The 22319-nt window shown below is 41.5% G+C and overlaps 1 protein-coding gene across 1 annotated transcript in view; it reads right to left on the bottom strand.

Moving 5' to 3' along the window:
• Window positions 1-1372: 1372 nt before the first annotated feature.
• The window catches only part of LOC126203065 (39S ribosomal protein L44, mitochondrial), a 644782-nt gene continuing 623835 nt past the window's right edge, over window positions 1373-22319 (bottom strand). Inside the window, exons 6-7 of the mRNA XM_049937303.1 lie at window positions 9776-10079; window positions 1373-1641 (exon numbers count right to left, since the gene is read on the bottom strand). Of these exons, the coding sequence (XP_049793260.1) occupies window positions 1448-1641; window positions 9776-10079 (498 nt within the window). The 3' untranslated portion in view covers window positions 1373-1447. The remainder of the gene's footprint in view (window positions 1642-9775; window positions 10080-22319) is intronic.

The following is a 22319-nucleotide window of genomic DNA, read 5'->3' on the forward strand; positions in this document are numbered from 1 at the left end:
AGGAATATCATATCTACTATTCTTCCTGCCCCTCCCACAGAGGTATTATGCTGCCCACTGAACTTACACAATATCTATGTCCATCACTACTTCACCCCTGACCCAAATCTTTGCCTCATGGCTCATGCCCCTGCAACAGACCTACATGCAAGACCTGTCTTATACATTCTCCCATCATCACCTACTCCAGTCCAGTCAAAGGCATTTCCTATTCCATCAATGGCAGGACTATCTGTGAAAACAGTCACGTGATCTACAACCTAAGTGCAAACACTGTGCTGCTGTGCATGATAACTAAGAAGCTGTTTGTTCACATGAATGGCCACTGGCAAACTGTAACCAAGAGACAGCGGACCCATGCAGTTGCTGAACATGCTGCCCAACACAATGTGCTTCTCTACAATGACTGCTTCACAGCGTGCACCATCTGAATTCTTCCTATCAATGCCAGCTTTTCTGAACTGCACAGTTGGGAACTCCTCCCTCCCCGCAATATATTCTTCGCTCCTGTAACCCCTGTCCTCAACCCTCACTAGTACCTGTCCTCAACTTACCTATCACCTTCCCTGCTCCCACTCCAGCACAATGCAGGTTTCTTTCCACACCAACTCACCCATTAATCCTTTTCCAGTTCTCTACTTTTCTGCCCCCCCCCCCCCCCCCAAACCTCCTGACTGTACCTAGCAGCCCTTACCTGTCCCCACTATGACTCTGCAACCCCCCCCCCCCACACACACACACACACATCCCCGCCCCACACCGCCTACTTATCCCTACCACCAGATTTCTACTCCCATCAGGCACAGTTATGACTCAGTTTGCCCACAGCGGCCAGAGGCAGTGGTCATGAGTTATTCATTGTGCCTGTTAGTGACTTTATGTCTCCTTTATATGGTGAGTTCCAATCTATCCTTTTCATAATATTAAAATTAAGAAATGATGTCTTGCTGACACAGAGTTCATTAGAGATGGAGCCCAAACTTGCATTGTATAAAGGAAGAGGAAGTAAATCAGCTCTGCACTCAAAAGAAACACCCAATCATTTGATTTAGGAATTTAGGGCAGCCACAAAAGCCTAAATCATGTATCCAATTCCTCCTGAATGTGAATCAATTGCTTTAATCACTACACCACCCCACTTGATTTTATAATCAAATATTGGACCATATGAATAAAGGAAACTGAAGGATGCCTCCTTTTATGAGATGAGAATGAAAGGTGTCATGTGCTTGTGTAAACTTTAGATGAAAATTCCACTTCTAATAATTACAGTTATGCAAATAATGTAGATGTATATAGGGTTTAAGGAATCTGCTGGATGACAGCTATCACATGTCAAATGTTAGTCTAATCTGAAGAAATACAGTAGCAATTTTATTTGAGATCAAAAATTTTAATAAAACCTTATACACATACAGTTCTAAATTTTTGGATGAGCAATACAAAGTTAACAGTTTACTATATTTTGTGGATGTTTCACACCCCAGTCTTCCAGACTGGCATTAGAGTTTGCTTTGTACATTTCTACATCAGGATTTATTTTGTATGAGAATGGCTTCATGTTTTCTGTAACAGAGAATAATCGTTTCAGTGCATCCAGTGCAGCCTGCTCAACTGCTGTATCTACTGATTCTCCAAATCCTGTAATGAAATGAAACTGCATCAGGAAGTTACCAGTGCTAACATACATTTAGTTACACCAATATAACAAATGGAAAACTCCAACAAAATACCATTATTATGGCACTAAACCAACATTTGTCTCCCATATGGCTGACAAGTGGACCATCAGACCTGTTAATCACAGATTTTGAAGAGTCTTAGTTATGTTGTAAAAGGGCCTGTCCTGACTACCTGGAGAGCAGCTTTTCAAGCGATAAACTTTAGTTTTTGAGAAAACTGATGTTGAAGTTTTGTGTGTACCTTCCATACCCATAACAGTAGACCGATTTCGACTTACTATCCCTTGCTGTGGTAGAGCAAACTTCCGGATGGTATTTGTCACATGACCACCATTCACATTTAATGAAAGCTGCTGCCTTGCAGGCATATGTATTTTCTAGAAGTGATGCCACAGACACAATTCAAAGAGATTGTTCTATCACTGATCAACTTTGATTTGAATTGTGCATGTTTCATCATTCCTGTGAAAGTAGGTGCACTAAACTGATGCAGAATTAAAGAATGTATTTTAATGAATCTTCTTTTTACGTGATTTTTCTATTGGTCTTCAGCAAACAGGGAACATTGTGATTTTTTTTTAAGATTTAACCCAGCCTGTAAAAATAAATATTGCAAAGCTGGCAAAGTTTGAGTGGGGTAATTTTTATGGTGCAAGTGGATGCATCTTTTTCTTCTACTAAGATTTGATCATAAAGTGACAAATCAGTCCGCCCTCCACAGGAATCAATAATGTAAAAAGAATTTTTCATGTATCACATACAGAAAAACAACAGATTTTAAAAACCCGCTGTACAGCGTTTTCATGAACTCACCTGATTTTGTGCAAGTTACAATTACATTTTTTAAATTTATATCTTTCCTGATGCAGTTATAGTATACTGTACTGTGAAGGAATGACTAATCCTGTTCAGATCTTTTTTCTTGCACAGGGATGGTTTTTGCTCCATATCCCACTAAGGATCTACCGTGCGTTGATGGGTCTGGCAACCAGTTTGATCGGTATTAATTAAATAATTGAGGTCAAAGTTAGGGATGTTCTGTACACTGAAATTGGAAAAAAAAACTTTTGCAAACAGGATTTGAACGTCTGCTGCCAGTGTGGTAGCTGTGAACCTTAGCCGGTGCACTGCACACACTAGCTCGAAATAGGTCTAACGTTACGGGTGTAGGTGGTATGCATAAAATTTTAACATCATTTTTCTTGGGAACCAGAGGCCATTGCCTGAATAGCTGCTAGCCAATACTCTGGACAAGACCCTCTCACAGCATAATCAAGACTCATCAATATCCATGGTTAACATGTCTTGATGGTTCCCTTGTAAGAGTAATTGAGAAATGGATGCCCGCAACATGTTAATACTTTACAAAACAACAGTGTATTGACTGGAGGATGTAAGATGAATGTTAAAAAAAGCAAAACAAGGATAACAGAATTAAATCAAATTAAACCAGGTGATGCTGCAGGAATTAAACTAGCAAATGAGACATGAAAGTAATTGATAAGTTCTGCTATTTGGATAATTATCTCTTAAATATTTTATTTTGTTTTGTTAGACAGAACTCTTTGCATATCTTCATACTTACCACTCTGTCCCACCCTCAATTCCTTCCTACATGTGCAATGTAACCATTGCTTCATAGTAAGTTTTTGTTTCTCTCTTTCTCTTGTTGTAATTTTATTCTTTTAACCTTTCTTTCGACATTAATTTCTTTTTTTTTGACGTTTTTATACTGCTACCTGTCCTTGTCTTATCTGCAATTCCATTCCTAGTATCTTTCTCTCTTCTCTCTGAGTTGCTGAATTGTCAACTATTCCCTCTTCCTTCCGTCTTCATAAGTTTTTAAATCACCTCTGTATTTTATTGTTCGTTTTCCTCTCGGCCATTCATATTGTATGAACCTCGCCTTGTGTCATTTTCTCACTTAATCTATGACGAGTCCTATTTCCATCACTGATTTCTTCTCTCCTGTTGGATGAAGGAGTCATTTGCTCCAAAAGTGTCATTTTCATCTTTTTTTAAACTTCCAAGGGAATAATGCTTCTTGCTTTTCGGAGAAAATATCTTCACATTTTCTATTCTGAATATCTTAAGAAAATGCTCTGCAACATAAAATTCTGTCATTTTCTTGAAATATAATTTTGACAGTGTATCCACTTACAGTATTATAACACTGCTTTTACATTTCTAGAATTAATGTATTCCCACTGTTTACAACCTTTTTTTCACTTCTGTCAAATTTCCTGTGTTCTCGATGTAAATTTGTACCCTTTTCAGCATTAACATATTTATAATTTTCCTGCAATTTATGCTTTATGAAACAACATTTATGGAGAAAACTAATGCAACTGACATAAAATGGTGTTGACTTGGAATTGGCCTTCTTCCAGCATTACACAGTTAACTTTCTTGAGTCCTGAGCATTGTGCTCATTAGATCTGAACCAGTAAAAGTCCATACAATTCATGGCATTAAGCTTTGTCTCCTGCTTCTGCTAAACTCTACTTGGCTTGGTAGCTGACAGAAGCAATTGTTTCTGCAGAAATCAGAAGTATGACTCCAAATGAACATTCACTTCTTTCTTCAGATGAACATTCACTTCTTTCTTGTCTCTACCAACCTTAGGTTTCATTGATGTGTGCTATACAAAAAGTAGTATTCTGTTATAATTGTAGCCATATTGTTTTAGTGTTGTATTTGCTGTGTGATTATGATCATGTGCGGAGGACATCAACATTCAACTTTTAATTAATAGTATAATATTGTTTGTTGTTTGTATACGCATTGGACACAGTGTCATCTGCTAGCTGAGGTTGACTACATTACCTGCACCAACAAAGCTGTCACCAGAAACTGAGGTAAACTAATTTCAATCAACACAGCTTCTCCTGTCAACCACCATACCAAGAGTTAATGTGTGTACTGTGTGGCATCTTCTGTAGCCTTGCATGTATGATCGAAATGTCATCTTGTGAGCTTTTCAATTCAAGTAGAAGATTAGTCTTTTTTGTCATTGTTTTAAAATGGAAAATATTGCAGAAAGAGATAGGAAAATCCATTCAATGGAAGGGATTGTGGAAATTCCTGAAAGAGTTGTAGTTTATTGCTGAACATGTGTTGCATTAACAAAGAGTTTAAAGATACCTGTAATTTTGCTGAACAGCATCATAAAAACAGTGACTATGTTTTGGAAAGTGCAAGTGGACCAAACTTTAAAAAAAGATTAAATATATGTTATTCTAAAGGAATTACAAAGAACTGCATTCAGACAACACAAACTTATAACATTCCCTTGTCCATGTACATAGACTATGTGTGTAGAGCAGACATAGCTCTATTGTACCAGCTTTGTTATGGTAAAGTGTGCACTTGTTCAGACAACGATGGTTTTATTGTACATTCTACATCCCATCTATAGTAGAGCACTAAACTGGTGATCTATGACATTATGTTCATGTTCATTCCAGGACACCTACAGTTATTGCACAGCTACAATGTACAAATGAACACAGGTGCTCCTGATACCTACATGGCATCAACTAGGAAGTCATGCACAAGTCCTAAGCTACATGCATAAATAACTTCCAGCATTTGCTTACTGCTGCAACTTACAACAATGGAGTACAGACAGTTGTGATCACAGTTAATTTTAAGAAGTGTGAAATAGTCCTGGACCTAGCCATTCTCTAAGCTTACAGTGTGATGATTATTGTTTTAAAGCACTGAACAGTGATGACTATTGGTTTAAGGCACTGAACAGTGAGTCATGAAATAAACAGAGACAAGTGTGGTGAAAATCTTTTAAGAAATAACAATAAATTTCAAAACCCAGCTGTAACAATAAATGAGTATTTAAAATACAACATTCACATCAGGGGGCACAAGACTATCTCAACAAAGATAAAATACAAGCAGAGACACAATTAAAAAGCTACTTCAAAATAATGAGTGACGAAGTCACTATGGAACACATTAATACCTCTCACACAATATTTATGAAACAAATATCAAACACATATTTATGAAACAAATATCAAACAAATATTTATGAAACAAACATCAAATAAAACCTTAAATCACAAACCTCAATTGTCTCATTATCAGTTAAAACAGGAGGCAGGTCCCATGGGAGACTAGGTCTGCCCTCATGTGCCACAAGAAAACACACTGTCTATGTGTGTGTGTGTGTGTGTGTGTGTGTATTGGCACATGTGCACATGCGTGTGTATTGTGTCTACATAGGAAATAATGCTGGATAGCATCTCTAGCAGGATCAGGTTGTCGACAGTGAATTGATATCTCCTGAATCATATTCAGAACAGCTAAGAAGCTGCCTGATCAGATGATGATTTACCCTTTGCTCCAGCTCATTAAGGCAACACCCTGATAACTACTGAGACATGTTAGGTCTTTTCCTGGTTGATGTGAGGTATCAAAATTGTCTCCCTCCACCAGTTGGGAAATTGGCCACTCTGCCATACTGAATTAAAACATTATAAAAGAATTTCCTTTGACACCTTTTTCAAATTTGTAGCCAGCTGTGTCATATTTGGTTGTGACCATGCACAGTATGAAGAGACTAAGACGGTGCCAAATCCAGCTCCTACATCTCCATCTGCACCTCTAGGACTCAGACTTGGTGGATCTGAAGTGCAGCTCATCCCTCTTCACAGTCGCAAGACAGTGGTGGAATGCTGAATCTTGGCTGGTGCTGATGATGTCTGGTGATGTCTCTGGGCATTGTTTAGAGAGACTGCTGCTTCCTATTAGTAAATGACTGCATTTACCAGAAGTCCACCTGATGGCTTCCCACAGTTTTGTAGAATATGTGGAGTGGTTGAAACAGTCTAGGAATGTGTGTGATTATATTTTCTTGCTTTCCTTGATTATGCATCAGGCTTTCACAACTCCACGGTTTTCTACAGTTGGGCAGCACTGAAACTGTCGCAGAGACACATGCCTGGCCCAGATTGCTGAGCAGCATGCATTAGTCCACCAAGCTACAAGCTGCCTTCCAAGATGACCTGAGGACTTTGGGTAAGGCAACCAATGGCACAAGATGACACAGATTGTTGCAGGGAGTCCTTTACTTGTTCTCGGATGGCAGGTGCAGAAGTGAAGGAGGTATAACAAAATTAGTGCCCAAGTTGGTGATCCTCCCTTGTAATGGTCAGACACTATCAAACAGAACCTTGACAATGAATATGCCTGTCCTCACATTTCCATGCAGTGCAACATCAAACCACTGTCACATCTGAATGCACCAAAATGTCAATATTGCACGATTTGACCAGATGGCCAAATAGAGACCCACAATGAAGCACCTTCCAAATTCTGTCAGATGTTGATAATGCTGTCTCACATGACTACGTGGTATCACAGTGATCCCTTAACCGCTGATGCTGTTCACACCCCTTGGATACAATACCAGGCTTGGTAAAAACATGGGAAACAAACACATCAAACTGCGGCCCGAATCAAGTAATTGTGCGGACCCGAGTTCTCATCTGTACTTTTTAACAATACGTAGCTAGCCACTAACAGCCCAATCCAAAAACATGAAGATCTTCTCAATAGTATATTTTTTCTTGCTCAGCAACAAACAAAACTACTTACAGAGAGAGAGAGATTTTAAGATGTGCTTAATTTTAATTGATACTCATGAATTCAGTCATAAGTAGCAACATCACTGCAGTATTAGAGGATGTGAGAGGGGAGGTAGTTTATTGGTGTCATTCAATACTGACAACTCATGGGCGTGCATGCATCTTACCAAATAGCTGACTTACATGACTTGACTTAATTACCTTGGCCCACTGGGGGGCATAGGGCATCAAAAGATCTCGCAATCCATCTCGGTCTTGGGCCATTTCCCTCAGTTCCAACCATTTCTTGTCAATTCTCCTTGCTTGCCCTTCCACCATCATTTTCCATGTAGCTCTGGGCCTGCCTCTGTTCCTTGTTCCCTGGAGATTCTGTTTCAGTGCCTCCTTCTAGATTGCCCTGTCTGATCTTCTACACACATCTGGTTCGTTTTCCTGCACAGAGCTCCTCCTTACTTATTTGTTCTGGCCAGCAGATATCCATGATGCTACAGAACACCTAATTATGAAGCTCTATAACTGTGATGTTATCTTGTTGTCTAGTTTCCGACTTTCATGAACATATAAGACAGCCTTGACATTTGTATTAAAAATACAATTTTTTTTCCATACTGGATACAATGAAGGCAGCATTTGCCTTCTTTATGAGGTTCTTCACATCCTCTCCAGCCCAACTACTCCCAGCAACACCACCAAAGTACAAAAATGAGTTTACCTTCTTCACTTGCTGCACCTCTACAGAGGTTACTCCATTTACTTAGAATTTACTCTAATTTTGTTTGTTTTACCTATATTTATTTTGAGACTAGCAATTCCTGCTTCTTTTTTAAAGGGTTTAATTTATCTGTCACATCAATCAGCATTCATGGATTCCCCATTTCATTCCTCTTCTCCTGCCTGTGGTGACTCTTCTCATTAAATCTAGGGCAAGTAGAAAAAGTGATGGTTACAAAACAGGTCACTGCCAGACTCTTGTGTTACCACTGTTGGGTCTGTGATATTTCCCTTGTGAGTATACAACTTCTGTAGATGTTATGCAGTTTTCTGACGATATTTATAAAATTTTCTGTGCCACATCACAAATCCGCAATACCTGCCACTGCACTTGATGCTTCACTGAATTGAAGGCCTTTTTTAAAACCAGTGACTGCCACATACATCATTGCTTGGAATTCTTTACTTTGGTCTAAGATGATCCTAAAGAATATTAATGAGATCAACACAACTGTGCTTTGCCTGATACTGGCCTGTTTTCTACACAGTCAATTTTCAAGTGAATCTTTAATCCTATTTAAGATAATTCTGGTGAGGACCTTAATGGACACTGGCAGCAACGTAATACCACACCAGTTGTTACAATCCAACAAATTTTCCTTATCCACCATGATTTTATTTTTGGGTCCTACACCTTAGACAGCTTTATCTTCTCCTTGCTTAGACAGCTTTGTCTTCCGTTGTTTAAAGTACACTATCCATCCTTTTGCAGCCAGCCTTCCACTTCTTTGAACCACACAAACTCCTTTGACCACACAGAAAGTGTTTCCTTCGGAATAACTACTGATCAACTGCTATGGTATAAATTACAAGCAGAAGCAACATGGATTCTTGCATGCACATTATAGAGGTGGTCATCTTCAAATTTGGTACATATTTGCAGCAAGGACAACAGAATTAAATTACGACTCTTGTAGTACAACACGATGAGTGAAAGAAAAATTACATTAAATACATATTGAAAACTTTTGTGATCGTGTTTCATATCGCATAAAGCATTTAAACATAAGAACAATTACTTTATTAATCAATTAATTGTCTGCTCACACAGACAACACGACAACACTTCATTTGGGATCACTGAGGGTGGCAACAATCCGAAACAGAGAATAGCCAACACCAAGTGCTCCAAATGTGGCCAACTTTTAACAAACAGAATATGGGAGCTGTCAGCCAACATATCGTGCCCATACTACAGCTAATCTATTGGTGGCCCACAACATGTTAATTTATATAGCTTACCAATTAACTTTAACATTGGTACATATGCATCCAGAGGTGTCACCCCACAATGTCAGTACTGGCTGTTGGGCAAAATCATTTGACAACTGCAACACTAATGTACTCTGATGGCTGTACTACCTGTTAAGAGAAAATTGCAGTTCAAACTGTGTACGTGACCACTGATGGTTTGTGCGTGTATGAAGTTACAATGACATCTGACAATGTCTTCTGGGTGCTTCACTTTTTTTGTCTATCGGTGTAGTACTTTCCTCGGGGAGGAGATCGGGTCCTATTGTGGAAGGTTAAAAAGGGAAAGGCACATCATTCAGACTTCAGGATGAGAGAGAGAGACTCACTTGTCCTACTGAAAGTATGCACTGGCTAGCAATTCTCTCTCATAAGTTTACAGTTCACTTGAGTGTATTTTTATTTTGCATCAATTGTTGCTCATGGCTAATATAATACTGTATCAAAAGAAATAAGTGCACTAACCAGCACCAAGGAATTGACGGTCACTATAAACAGCAACTCTGTATGCAGCCAGTATGGTATTTGGACCGGCCACTCCAATGAGTCGTGGCTCTGGTGCAGCTCTTCCTTGTTGTTTGAGAATGTTTTCTAGGGTTAGAAGCGGCTGTTCTGGAGACCATATGTCACTCACATCTCGGCCAGCAAGTTGAGCCACCACAAAATCACGTACAAACAAGCCCGTCTTCTCACTGCCTGAGCTCTTCAAAAGTGCTCCAACAACAGCACAGAACACTTGGACTAATGTTGATTCTTCCACAGGAAATTCCTTTCGGCAAATCAGAAAAAAATTCAAAATATAACTTGTTACCATTTCGAAAAAAATATTACTTTTAAAAACAAAATATTCTAAATACACGTATTAGTTCTCAGTATTATACACTCCTGGAAATGGAAAAAAGAACACATTGACACCAGTGTGTCAGACCCACCATACTTGCTCCGGACACTGCGATAGGGCTGTACAAGCAATGATCACACGCACGGCACAGCGGACACACCAGGAACCGCGGTGTTGGCCGTCGAATGGCGCTAGCTGCGCAGCATTTGTGCACCGCCGCCGTCAGTGTCAGCCAGTTTGCCGTGGCATACGGAGCTCCATCGCAGTCTTTAACACTGGTAGCATGCCGCGACAGCGCGGACGTGAACCGTATGTGCAGTTGACAGACTTTGAGCGAGGGCGTATAGTGGGCATGCGGGAGGCCGGGTGGACGTACCGCCGAATTGCTCAACACGTGGGGCGTGAGGTCTCCACAGTACATCGATGTTGTCGCCAGTGGTCGGCGGAAGGTGCACGTGCCCGTCGACCTGGGACCGGACCGCAGCGACGCACGGATGCATGCCAAGACCGTAGGATCCTACGCAGTGCCGTAGGGGACCGCACCGCCACTTCCCAGCAAATTAGGGACACTGTTGCTCCTGGGGTATCGGCGAGGACCATTCGCAACCGTCTCCATGAAGCTGGGCTACGGTCCCGCACACCGTTAGGCCGTCTTCCGCTCACGCCCCAACATCGTGCAGCCCGCCTCCAGTGGTGTCGCGACAGGCGTGAATGGAGGGACGAATGGAGACGTGTCGTCTTCAGCGATGAGAGTCGCTTCTGCCTTGGTGCCAATGATGGTCGTATGCGTGTTTGGCGCCGTGCAGGTGAGCACCACAATCAGGACTGCATACGACCGAGGCACACAGGGCCAACACCCGGCATCATGGTGTGGGGAGCGATCTCCTACACTGGCCGTACACCACTGGTGATCGTCGAGGGGACACTGAATAGTGCACGGTACATCCAAACCGTCATCGAACCCATCGTTCTACCATTCCTAGACCGGCAAGGGAACTTGCTGTTCCAACAGGTCAATGCACGTCCGCATGTATCCCGTGCCACCCAACGTGCTCTAGAAGGTGTAAGTCAACTACCCTGGCCAGCAAGATCTCCGGATCTGTCCCCCATTGAGCATGTTTGGGACTGGATGAAGCGTCGTCTCACGCGGTCTGCACGTCCAGCACGAACGCTGGTCCAACTGAGGCGCCAGGTGGAAATGGCATGGCAAGCCGTTCCACAGGACTACATCCAGCATCTCTACGATCGTCTCCATGGGAGAATAGCAGCCTGCATTGCTGCGAAAGGTGGATATACACTGTACTAGTGCCGACATTGTGCATGCTCTGTTGCGTGTGTCTATGTGCCTGTGGTTCTGTCAGTGTGATCATGTGATGTATCTGACCCCAGGAATGTGTCAATAAAGTTTCCCCTTCCCGGGACAATGAATTCACGGTGTTCTTATTTCAATTTCCAGGAGTGTACATCAAAATTATGTACTATTAACTTAATTAACTTCCATTTTCCACTCACGTAAATTTTAAACTCGTGCCACTGTTTTCTGAGAGAATGCAGAGTTCTTTTAGACAGATCTGCTTATTCAGTTAAAATGTAACATACAGATATACCATAAAGCGATAAATGACAAACACTACTGGGTTCTCTCACTGATGTAGGAAGAAATATATCAAAAGAGAAACCTTAGGGAGAGGCAGTTGCAATTAACAGACTCTTGTCATCTCAGTATCAAGGATATGTAGCTACAATTCACCATCAGATGCCCTCATTCTTCTGCTGAACAGGAGTGTACACAAAGTATCACCAGAACAGGGAAAATGTTGGCTGCACTACGACACAAATTTTGCTAACTTGACAACTCTCTTGAGCAGCCGGGCTCTGCCTGTCACAATGGCAAACAATGGACTATAACACAAAAAGCATTTGGTCCAACTTGCCTGATTGAGTGCAAGTGTAGCTTGTAATGACCTCTTGCTAGAGTTACAGTGAAGTTTATCACAGGTTATGTGGTGAATGGAACCAAGGAATTAAGTGCTTTCTGGAGAGGAAACAGCAGCTCTCTCTCTGTTAGGACTGCCAGAGAAGCTTCATGCTGGTGGAAGGCAGCAATTCATCCAGTAGTCACAGTTGGTGGAAATTACATGGTAATTGTAATGCTGTGACTATATAGATCTCCCAGCATAATCGCTTGACAGTCTCCCGGGGTTTGCTGCTGATTATGGAATCAACATGACTCAATATTTCAGCGATCTGTCTATCTTTAAAAACATGAAGCTGCTGAGTCCAAATGAAGACCAATGAAATCAATATTTCAGTGACCTGTCTGTCTTCAGGAGAGATACTGCTGCCGAGTCCCACTGAAAACTGATGCCAAAACTGGAATCATCATCCTATATAGGCCGCATACCATGCTGTGCCGCCCACTGCAGGTGCTGCCTCCAAGACAGGGCTTGTGGCACCACCCATAGTAGAATACTGATGCCAATGATGTACCATATCGAAGACTATCCCCAAACTCTCTGGCCAGTTACACCAGAGAAAATTGTGTTTTGATGTGGACAGTACAATGTTCAACATCCTGCTATGACAAAAACCCTTTTCTCACTAATCAGTTGTCTGGCAAACTAATTTCAGTTTCCTGGCAACTATCAGCATCTCGTCATATTTCATTCCATGTCCCTCATGTAAACAATTTCCTGCTACCACTGATTTTTTGGGCTGTTGTAGCCTTGCACTCGTCTTGAATTGTGCGAACCAACCAGCTGAAGTGAGTCTTCCCACATTGATACAGAATTTCGTGTATCCCAGGCTTTATACGTTCCAAATCATTGTTGACAGACCTGAGTAGTAACCTTATCTTGGAAAGTAGATGGAACACACTCTTAATATCATGTTTATTCTTAAAGTTCTTCTTATCTTAAAGGATATGCCCCCAGTGTAAGGAATAAAGGCCACAGATCTATGCTCCTCTTTGTGCACTTCAGAGGATGGTCCGGACTTTTTAAGGAAAGGGATACAGAGAACTTTGGCTTTGCAACAAACATGCTTCTAAAGATACAATGATGACACCTTTTTAATCTCGTTCTATGGATGTGATTTTTGGACCACTTCAACTGTCTTCATCAGTTTTAAATTTATGATTGAGGTTGAAAGTAATAGGTAACTTCCATTTTTGGACATAACTGTTTACAAAAGACATGGTGGTACTCTGGGACATGGTCCTTAGAACTCTTATACACAGATTATATGCTATTTCTGACACAAGAACTTGCAATGTTGGTCTCTGTGTTTAAGGGAAACAGATACTCCAAAAAGCAGATTCATTGGGCAATGGTGTTTGCACCATCCCTGGAGGTGCATGAAGAGGAGCACAGATCTGTGGCCTTTATTCCTTACACTGGGGCATACCTTTTAAGAGTGGGTGAATGTTAAGGAGACTATGCTGCATCCATCTGCCAAGATTAGAGCACTACTTGACTCTGTTACAATGATTTGGGACTTAAAGCCTAGAATATACAAAATTTTGTGTCAATATGGGAAAGCTTACATCAGCTGGTCGATCTGCACAGTTCGGGACATAAGTGTTTAACTTCACCATCACAAAACACAACAGCCTGAAAACTCAATGGTAGTGGAAAATTTGTTTCAACAAGAGACATGGGAAGAAATATGATGAACCCTCACACTTGCCAGTACATCCAGTTTCTGGTACAGTGTTTGTAAGGAAACAACTGAAATTAGGGTGGCAGACAACTCTATTAATAGAGACAAGGGTTCTCCTCTCAGCAGGATGTACAACCCTGTGCTATCCCACATCAAAACCCAACATTCTTTGGTGTGGCTGGTCCAAGTATTTGAGGACAGTCTTTGAGTGTGACACTATGGGCAGTCTTGGAGGCAGAACATGTAGTGTGTGGCCCATGCTCCATGTACAGAAGGGGGTCTACAAATGATAAGGGTTTCAGCAGGGCTCAGCACAAGGAGTGTTGCTCTTGATGTTGATGTACAGATGGAGTTCCGAAATACTGACTCATGTTCATTTTAGGATCTGGCAGCAAATCCAAGAAATAACAAATTGTTTTGCTACCTGCCGGAATGGTCAGGATGACTTTAAGAACTGCAGTACTGTCATATGGAAGACATTGGGTAACTACCAAATTATCTTCACCTAGTTCTTGCAGTTTGAAGCTCAAAATCTTCCTCCTGGATAAATATATTAGAGGTAACATAGCATTTCATTCAGATTACTACACAGGACTTCTCTGAGGGAGTTATCAGACAAAAAAAGAATAGCAATTAGGGTGGAAATGTGGAATGTTAAAATGTGAAGGCAGTGTGGGGAACTAGAAAATCTATAGGTGGAAATCGAAAGGATGCGCACAGATATGTTATAAATCAATATGATGCAATGACCAGAAGAGGATGATTTTTTGAGTGGAGATCTTAGGATTATTTGTACTGAATCAATTAGTGGTAGAGCATGATTACAAACAGCAATCGATAGGAAAATTGGCAGCAGAATGAAGGCTTGAAACTTCCTGGCAGATTAAAATTGTGTGCCAGACCAAGACTCAAACTCGGGATCTTGGCCTTTCACGGGCAAGTGCTTTACCATCCGAGCTACCCAAGCACAACTCACGGCCCTTCCTCACACCATCAATTCTGCCAGTACCTCATCTCCTACCTTCCAAACTTCACAGCTCTCTGGAATAGAAGCTGTGAGGACAGGTCATGAGTCATGCTTAGGTAGCTCAGATGGTAGAGCGAAAAGCAAAGGTCCTGAGTTTGAGTCTCGATCCAGCAGACAGTTTTAATCTTCCAGGAAGTTTCATATCAGCGCACACTCTGCTGCAGAGCAAAAATCTCATTCTAGAATGAAGGATTATATGCAGACTACAGAAAGAAGGTTGATGGAGGAACTTCACTGGTATCCAACAGATATAATTACACTTAGACATTGCTATTTTATGTTATGGGAAAAGAAGGAATAGCCACGGCTATTTTATTATGCTTTGTTCAGCACTTAATTGTATTGCTGAGTCTCTGTTCTTATAAATTATGATTCAGCAGCATTGCGAAATGGCTTCCTAGCACACCAAGCTGAAAGTGTCCCTACAAACACTGAATTGGGAACTGTAACAGGAAGAAGATGAGCGTATTGGTCCGATAACAAGCCGCCACCACATTTAAGCCCTACCTGTAAAGTTTTAGGAGGAAATAAAAAAAAAAAGTGTGAAAATAAGTCACACACAAACCGAGATGAGAAAAATTACAAAAAATTTACTTGTACTTATATGTAAGATGTAGGTACATACTGTAAACATTTCTTGTAACATATGGTACAGCACATTGGCATCTAAGATACCAGTACCACATGTTGTTTTACTTCAGCAGTATGTCCCTTAAAACCATCCAAAACAAGCATGGCTCTCTCAACATTGAGTGCCCCAGGATTCCAAACAATAGACGGCCAGTCAACGATTGGTTGCATCGTCAATCATCCTGTTTCTTAACAGTGAATCACTACGTCCTTAGGAAACTTTTCTTTGGACATAGTCTTTCTCTTCAGAATGACATAGGGGGTAACTTTCCCCCACCACAATGAAAAGACTCTCTGCCATCTCCAGCAGCTCAGCCCAGAAGGCAACTGTCACATGGAATGGAAGCAGCAGTCTAGAGGGATGGGAGGGAAGGAATATTAGTGTATGGGTCAAGGGAGGGAGGAGCTTTGTCTGGCAGTGTGTGCAGGGACTAGACTACTAGACTGCCAACAGGCACAGTATTGGGCCATGTGGGTGCCCATGGCTGTGCCATGGATTTGTTTGTATGCCTTCCCTTCAAAGGAGAAGTAGCTGTAAGTTAGGATAAAGTCACTGTTGATGTCTCTTTCCTATACAACAACATCCCTCATGCTCATGCTCTTGCCACAATTGAACACAGCCTTTCCCTATGCCCTTCAGACTCCAAACCCACTAATTCCTCATACATCTTACTAACTTTATCCTAACCCATGACTACTTCTCCTTTGAAGGAAAGTTACACAAACAGCGACAGGCACCCACATGGCACCCTCCTATGCCTATGGGGGCCATCTAGAGGAGACCTTCCTAGCCTACCAAACTGCCAAATTCCTAGTCTGTTTCCGATTCACTGAAGATTTATTTATGATGTGGACTCTCCCAAGTCATTTTCCCTCACACCTCCAATCTTCCCATCACCCTCAAGAACCAGCTACAAAGGAGTGCCCCCTTTGTGACCCAATACCACCCTGGACTGGAACAAGTGAACCACATTCTTCGTCAGGGCTTTGATTACCTATCATCATGCTATGATCCTACCCAATATCCTTTGTACTCCTTCTAAAGTGGTGTTCCATCACCCACCTAATATCCACAACACCCTAGCCTATCCCTATGCCACTCTCAATCCCAACCCCTAGCCAAGGAGATCATATCCCTGTGGAAGGCCCAGATGTAAGACCTGCCCAGTCCATCCACCCAACACTTTCTATTCCAGTCCTGTCACAGTGTTATCCTACCCCATCAGAGGCCGGGCCAGCTGTGAAAGCAGCTCTGTCATATACCAGCTCTGCTGAAATCTTTGCACAGCTTTTTATATTGCTATGACTGCCAACCAGTAGTCCACTAGGATGAAAATCCACCGCTAAACTGTGGACAACGGCAAAGTAGACCACTCTGTGGTACAATATGCAGCTAACATAACACGGTACAATATGCAGCTAACATAACACGCTTGATTTCAATAACTGCTTCACTATCCTAGCCATCTGGGTCCTCCCCTCCACTACCAGCCCTTTTGAACTGCGTAGATGGGAGTCATCCTTAAAACATATTCTCTGCTCTCGAAATTATCCCAGCCTCAACCTATGGTAACATACTGTCGTCCCCCTCCCTCCCCCCCCCCCCCTCCCCCCGTACCATCCCGTCATCATCACCTCCTCCCTATTCTTGTCTTCCACTCACTTTGTGTACTGCCCTCTGCCAATGCACCTGCCCATCTTTTCCTTCCCCATTCCTCTACTGTTTTGCTTTCCATTTTTCCCCCACCGCCTCCCCATGTCCCTGCCCCACGGCCTCAAAACGCTAAACCCGTTGGCAGTCTAGACCCTGCATGCTCCACCAGACAGTTCTCTCTCTCTCTTCACCACACTCTTCTAACCCTTCCCCTTCCCTAGACTGCTGCTTCCATTCCACGTGACAGTTGCGTTCCGGTCTGAGTGGCTGGAGATGGCGGTTGTGTGTATGAAGTGTGCTTGCTTGTGTGAATGAATGTATCTTTGTGTTTCCTTTTCTGCTGAAAGCTTTGGCTGACAACTAATGTGCAAGTGTCTTTTCATTGTGTCTGTCTGCAACGGAAAGTGGCATCTTTAAGATGAGCAGTAAACTATTTTTTCCATGATGATATTCCAACCTCAATTTGGAGTTCTCAGTGTTTCACGGTTATTTCCCCCCCACCCCCACCCCCTCATTGTTTACCAAATTCCTTGGCTCAATGACGCTTTTTGCTTTAAATAGTCATTCATATTGACATAAATTAGGTTTTCTTACCAGTATACAACTGAAACTTAATTATGAGCTAAAGAAACAATAATGGTAGATGTACACAATGTTAAGAACAATAAAAAAGTTTATGTTGCTACGTAATAAAATGCCTTGTCAACAGTTTTTGCTACAGACACTAGTTGTATTGTTGCAAATGAGAATAATTTTTTTATAGCAAAGGTATGCAAAAAGACAAGATCTGCATAAGCAGAAATGTTTCAGGAAGAAGAGAAAGAAGAATGAGAAGTGGATATTAGATGCAAACTAACTTCTCGGAGGTGAAATTTGGTAAAAAAGTGTGCATTACTTTTGAGCCAATACAATAGCGATATATTGTACTGTGAAGTAAGGACAAAATTCTTCCATTTTTACTTTCAAGTGTGATATATTTCAACTTTGTCCTTTCTTAAGGAAATTAAAATAATAACCGCATGTATTCATTCACCGCATCATAGGTATTAATAATATCGTGAATATTTCAAAATAAGCACAGGGCTTTGGAAATCAGCATGATCTGGAGGTAATGACCCAGACTGCCAAATGTAAATCTTATCTGCAGATGAAATTTTCTTAAATGTTTATACTTTTAACATAGTGACTGACAGCACCCCCCCCCCCAAAAAAAAAAAAAAAAAAAAAAAAAAAAAAAAAAAAAAAAAAAACCCTTGTAAATATAAGACCACACAATAACATAAACAAGCCCTATGATTTTATGTCCTCATTACAACGTGTCTTGGTATTAATTAAACCATAAAGCACCCCTTATTAGTAGGATAACTATAATTAATGTGTTTGAGCTACTTACCTATGAAAACTAGCTTTTCCTCCTTCTAGGAGTTTTGATTTGCATCCATAATACCAGCAGTTACGCACCTTTGCTGTTACTAATACATAAGTGTGGTGAAATTGGGGAAATAATGTAAAAAACTTTAATAATAGTTTCATATCAATGTCACAAGACTGTTTCCGATTTTATTCTGATTATGATGCAAAGTACTTTTGGACAGGCACTGCGGCGACTACAGCCATTATGAAATACATTAAATGTATTCACAATTACGAATAATGACAACCATCAGCTCCAGAATGGAATGATGACAGTGAAAATCTGTGCCGGACCGGGACTCAAATCCAGATTTCCTGCTTATCGCGAGCGGTCACTTTACCATTTGGTTATCTGTGCACGACTCATGGCAAGAACCAAGCTTGCATATATCGCCAACCATGCGTCTCTGACCAGGACTCACACATCCATTATGTATATTCCTGTACAGGTCGGATGTTATGCTTGAAAGTCACTTGCCAGGTATCAGCAGAGAAATATGATGTTGCAGTGCCTGTGTTATTCTCATTACGATGCAAAGTTCCTTTGGACATGCATGCATGTCCAAAGGAACAGGCACTGCAGTGACTACAGCTGTTATGAAGTACGAGGGCAGTTCAATAAGTAATGCAACACATTTTTTTCTCGGCCAATTTTGGTTGAAAAAACCGGAAATTTCTTGTGGAATATTTTCAAACATTCCCGCTTCGTCTCGTATAGTTTCATTGACTTCCAACTGGTGGCAGCGCTGTACGGAGCTGTTAAAATGGCGTCTGTAATGGATGTGCATTGCAAACAACGGGCAGTGATCAAGTTTCTTTTGGCGGAAAACCAGGGCATCTCAGATATTCATAGGCGCTTGCAGAATGTCTACGGTGATCTGGCAGTGGACAAAAGCACGGTGAGTCGTTGGGCAAAGCGTGTGTCATCATCGCCGCAAGGTCAAGCAAGACTGTCTGATCTCCCGCGTGCGGGCCGGCCGTGCACAGCTGTGACTCCTGCAATGGCGGAGCGTGCGAACACACTCGTTCGAGATGATCGACGGATCACCATCAAACAACTCAGTGCTCAACTTGACATCTCTGTTGGTAGTGCTGTCACAATTGTTCACCAGTTGGGATATTCAAAGGTTTGTTCCCACTGGGTCCCTCGTTGTCTAACCGAACACCATAAAGAGCAAAGGAGAACCATCTGTGCGGAATTGCTTGCTCATCATGTGGCTGAGGGTGACAATTTCTTGTCAAAGATTGTTACAGGCGATGAAACATGGGTTCATCACTTCGAACCTGAAACAAAACGGCAATCAATGGATTGGCGCCACACCCACTCCCCTACCAAGAAAAAGTTTAAAGCCATACCCTCAGCCGGTAAAGTCATGGCTACAGTCTTCTGGGACGCTGAAGGGGTTATTCTGTTCGATGTCCTTCCCCATGGTCAAACGATCAACTCTGAAGTGTATTGTGCTACTCTTCAGAAATTGAAGAAACGACTTCAGCGTGTTCGTAGGTACAAAAATCAGAACGAACTTCTCCTTCTTCATGACAACGCAAGACCTTACACAAGTCTTCGCACCCGAGAGGAGCTCACAAATCTTCAGTGGACTGTTCTTCCTCATGCACCCTACAGCCCCGATCTCGCACCGTCGGATTTCCATATGTTTGGCCCAATGAAGGACGCAATCCGTGGGAGGCACTACGCGGATGATGAAGAAGTTATTGATGCAGTACGACGTAGGCTCCAACATCGACCAGTGGAATGGTACCGTGCAGGCATACAGGCCCTCATTTCAAGGTAAGGCCGTAGCATTGAATGGAGATTACGTTGAAAAATAGTGTTGTGTAGCTAAAAGATTGGGGAATAACCTGGTGTATTTCAATGCTGAATAAAACAACCCCAGTTTCAGAAAAAAAATGTGTTGCATTACTTATTGAACTGCCCTCGTACATTAAATTTATTCACAATTGCGAATAATTACAACTGTCAGCTGTAGAATGAAATGATGACAATGAAAATCTGTGCCGGAAAGGGACTCGAACTCAGATTTCCCGCTTATGGGTCACCTTACCATTTGGTTATTCATGCACGACTAACGACCAGACCCAAACTTACTTATGTCATCAACCATGTGTCTATGACCTGAACTTCTACATCCATTATGTATGACATGCAACAATAAAGTAATGAGGCTGGTGTGAAAGAAAATGTTGCTTACCGTTTTAGTCAAGTTTAGTGTTGTCTGCTTCAAAGTAGTTCCCTTCTGATTGCATACACTTTTTCCAGCGCTTCTGCCATTGATGATAACATTTGGGGAACTCATCTTCTGTAATATCCTCCAAGACCCTCGTCACAGCTTTTTGGACATATTTTGTTGTTTGAAAATGGTGTCCCTTGACGGCCGTTTTGACTCTTGGAAATAGAAAAAAGTCACACGGGGCGATATCTGGTGAATAAGGTGACTGTAGTACTACTGAAATTTGTTTTGAGGTTAAAAATTGCTGTACTGACAGCAGTATGGGATGGCGCACTTTTCATACCAAGATTTTCAGTTATCATTAGACGAACCGTTTCTCAATTGATCTTCAGTTCTTCTGCAATCATATTCACGGATAATCTTCGATCAGATCGTACGCGTTCACGCACCCTGGCCAAGCTGATATCTGTCCGTGAGGTTGACGGCCATCCACTGCGGTCTTCATCTTCAACATTTGTTCTGCCTTCAGTAAACATTTTATGCCAACAAAAAACTTGAGCTCTTGATATAATCTCCTCTCCAAAAGTCTTCTGAAGCTTACCGTAAGTTGTCATTGCGTTTTCACCCAATTTAACACAAAAAGAAATGGCGTACCGTTGGGCTATATCATGCGTTTCCATTTCCGTGATGAGAGACACAAACACGTCTTAACTTATTACAGCACAACTCATGACTGAGCAGTTGCATTGATGTGCCGCTTGGACTAGAAGCAGCTTATAGACAAAGGTCAAAGAAATTGTGCCTATGCAAGCCTGGAGGGTTGCCACATCTTGCAAAGAAAATCAATCTCATTACTTTATTGTCACACCTCGTATATTCCCATACAGGTTAGATGTTATACTTGAAAGTCACTTGTCTGGTATCAACAGAGACATACGATATTGCAGTGCCTGTGCTTTTCTGATTACGATGCAAAGTGCCTTTGGACATGCATGCATGCATAACCTCTGCTGCCTTTTCTCTCAAGGCTACTCCTTCATCTTCTGTAGTGTTTCTTACTCTTGTTTCAGTCAATTGTTGCCTAATATTCTGTTTCAAATTCTAAACAACCACTCATTCTTTCAGCTTTTCCCATCCCATCTCTTCAATTTACTCTCTTTCTTCAGTTTTAATCTGCAGTTCTGAACCACATTTTACGGTCAAAGTTCACATCTGCCACTGGAAACACTTTGTATTTTAAAATATGGTTTCTAAACCTCTGCCTCAGCATTAATAATCTATGAGTATTTGGGATCTTCTTGTTTCCAGGTCGGTTCTACGTATATAATCTCCTTGCATGACTATCAACCCACGGAATAGTGATGATTAAATTGTGTTCTGCGCAGAACTGTACCAGGTAGCTTCATCTTTCATCCCCTCCCGGCCGCGTTCTCCGATTATTTTTCCTTCAGTTCTGACTGTTGTATTCCGGTCCTCCAAAAAAAATAAGTTTTCATTTCCATTAATTATCTTAATAGTTTGTTTTACCTCATCATACATTCTTACAATATCTTCAACTGTGGAGCCAGCTGGCATATAAACTTGTACCATTGTGG

The sequence above is a fragment of the Schistocerca nitens genome, chromosome 9 (genome assembly GCF_023898315.1).
Source record: "Schistocerca nitens isolate TAMUIC-IGC-003100 chromosome 9, iqSchNite1.1, whole genome shotgun sequence".
Classification (NCBI taxonomy): domain Eukaryota; kingdom Metazoa; phylum Arthropoda; class Insecta; order Orthoptera; family Acrididae; genus Schistocerca; species Schistocerca nitens.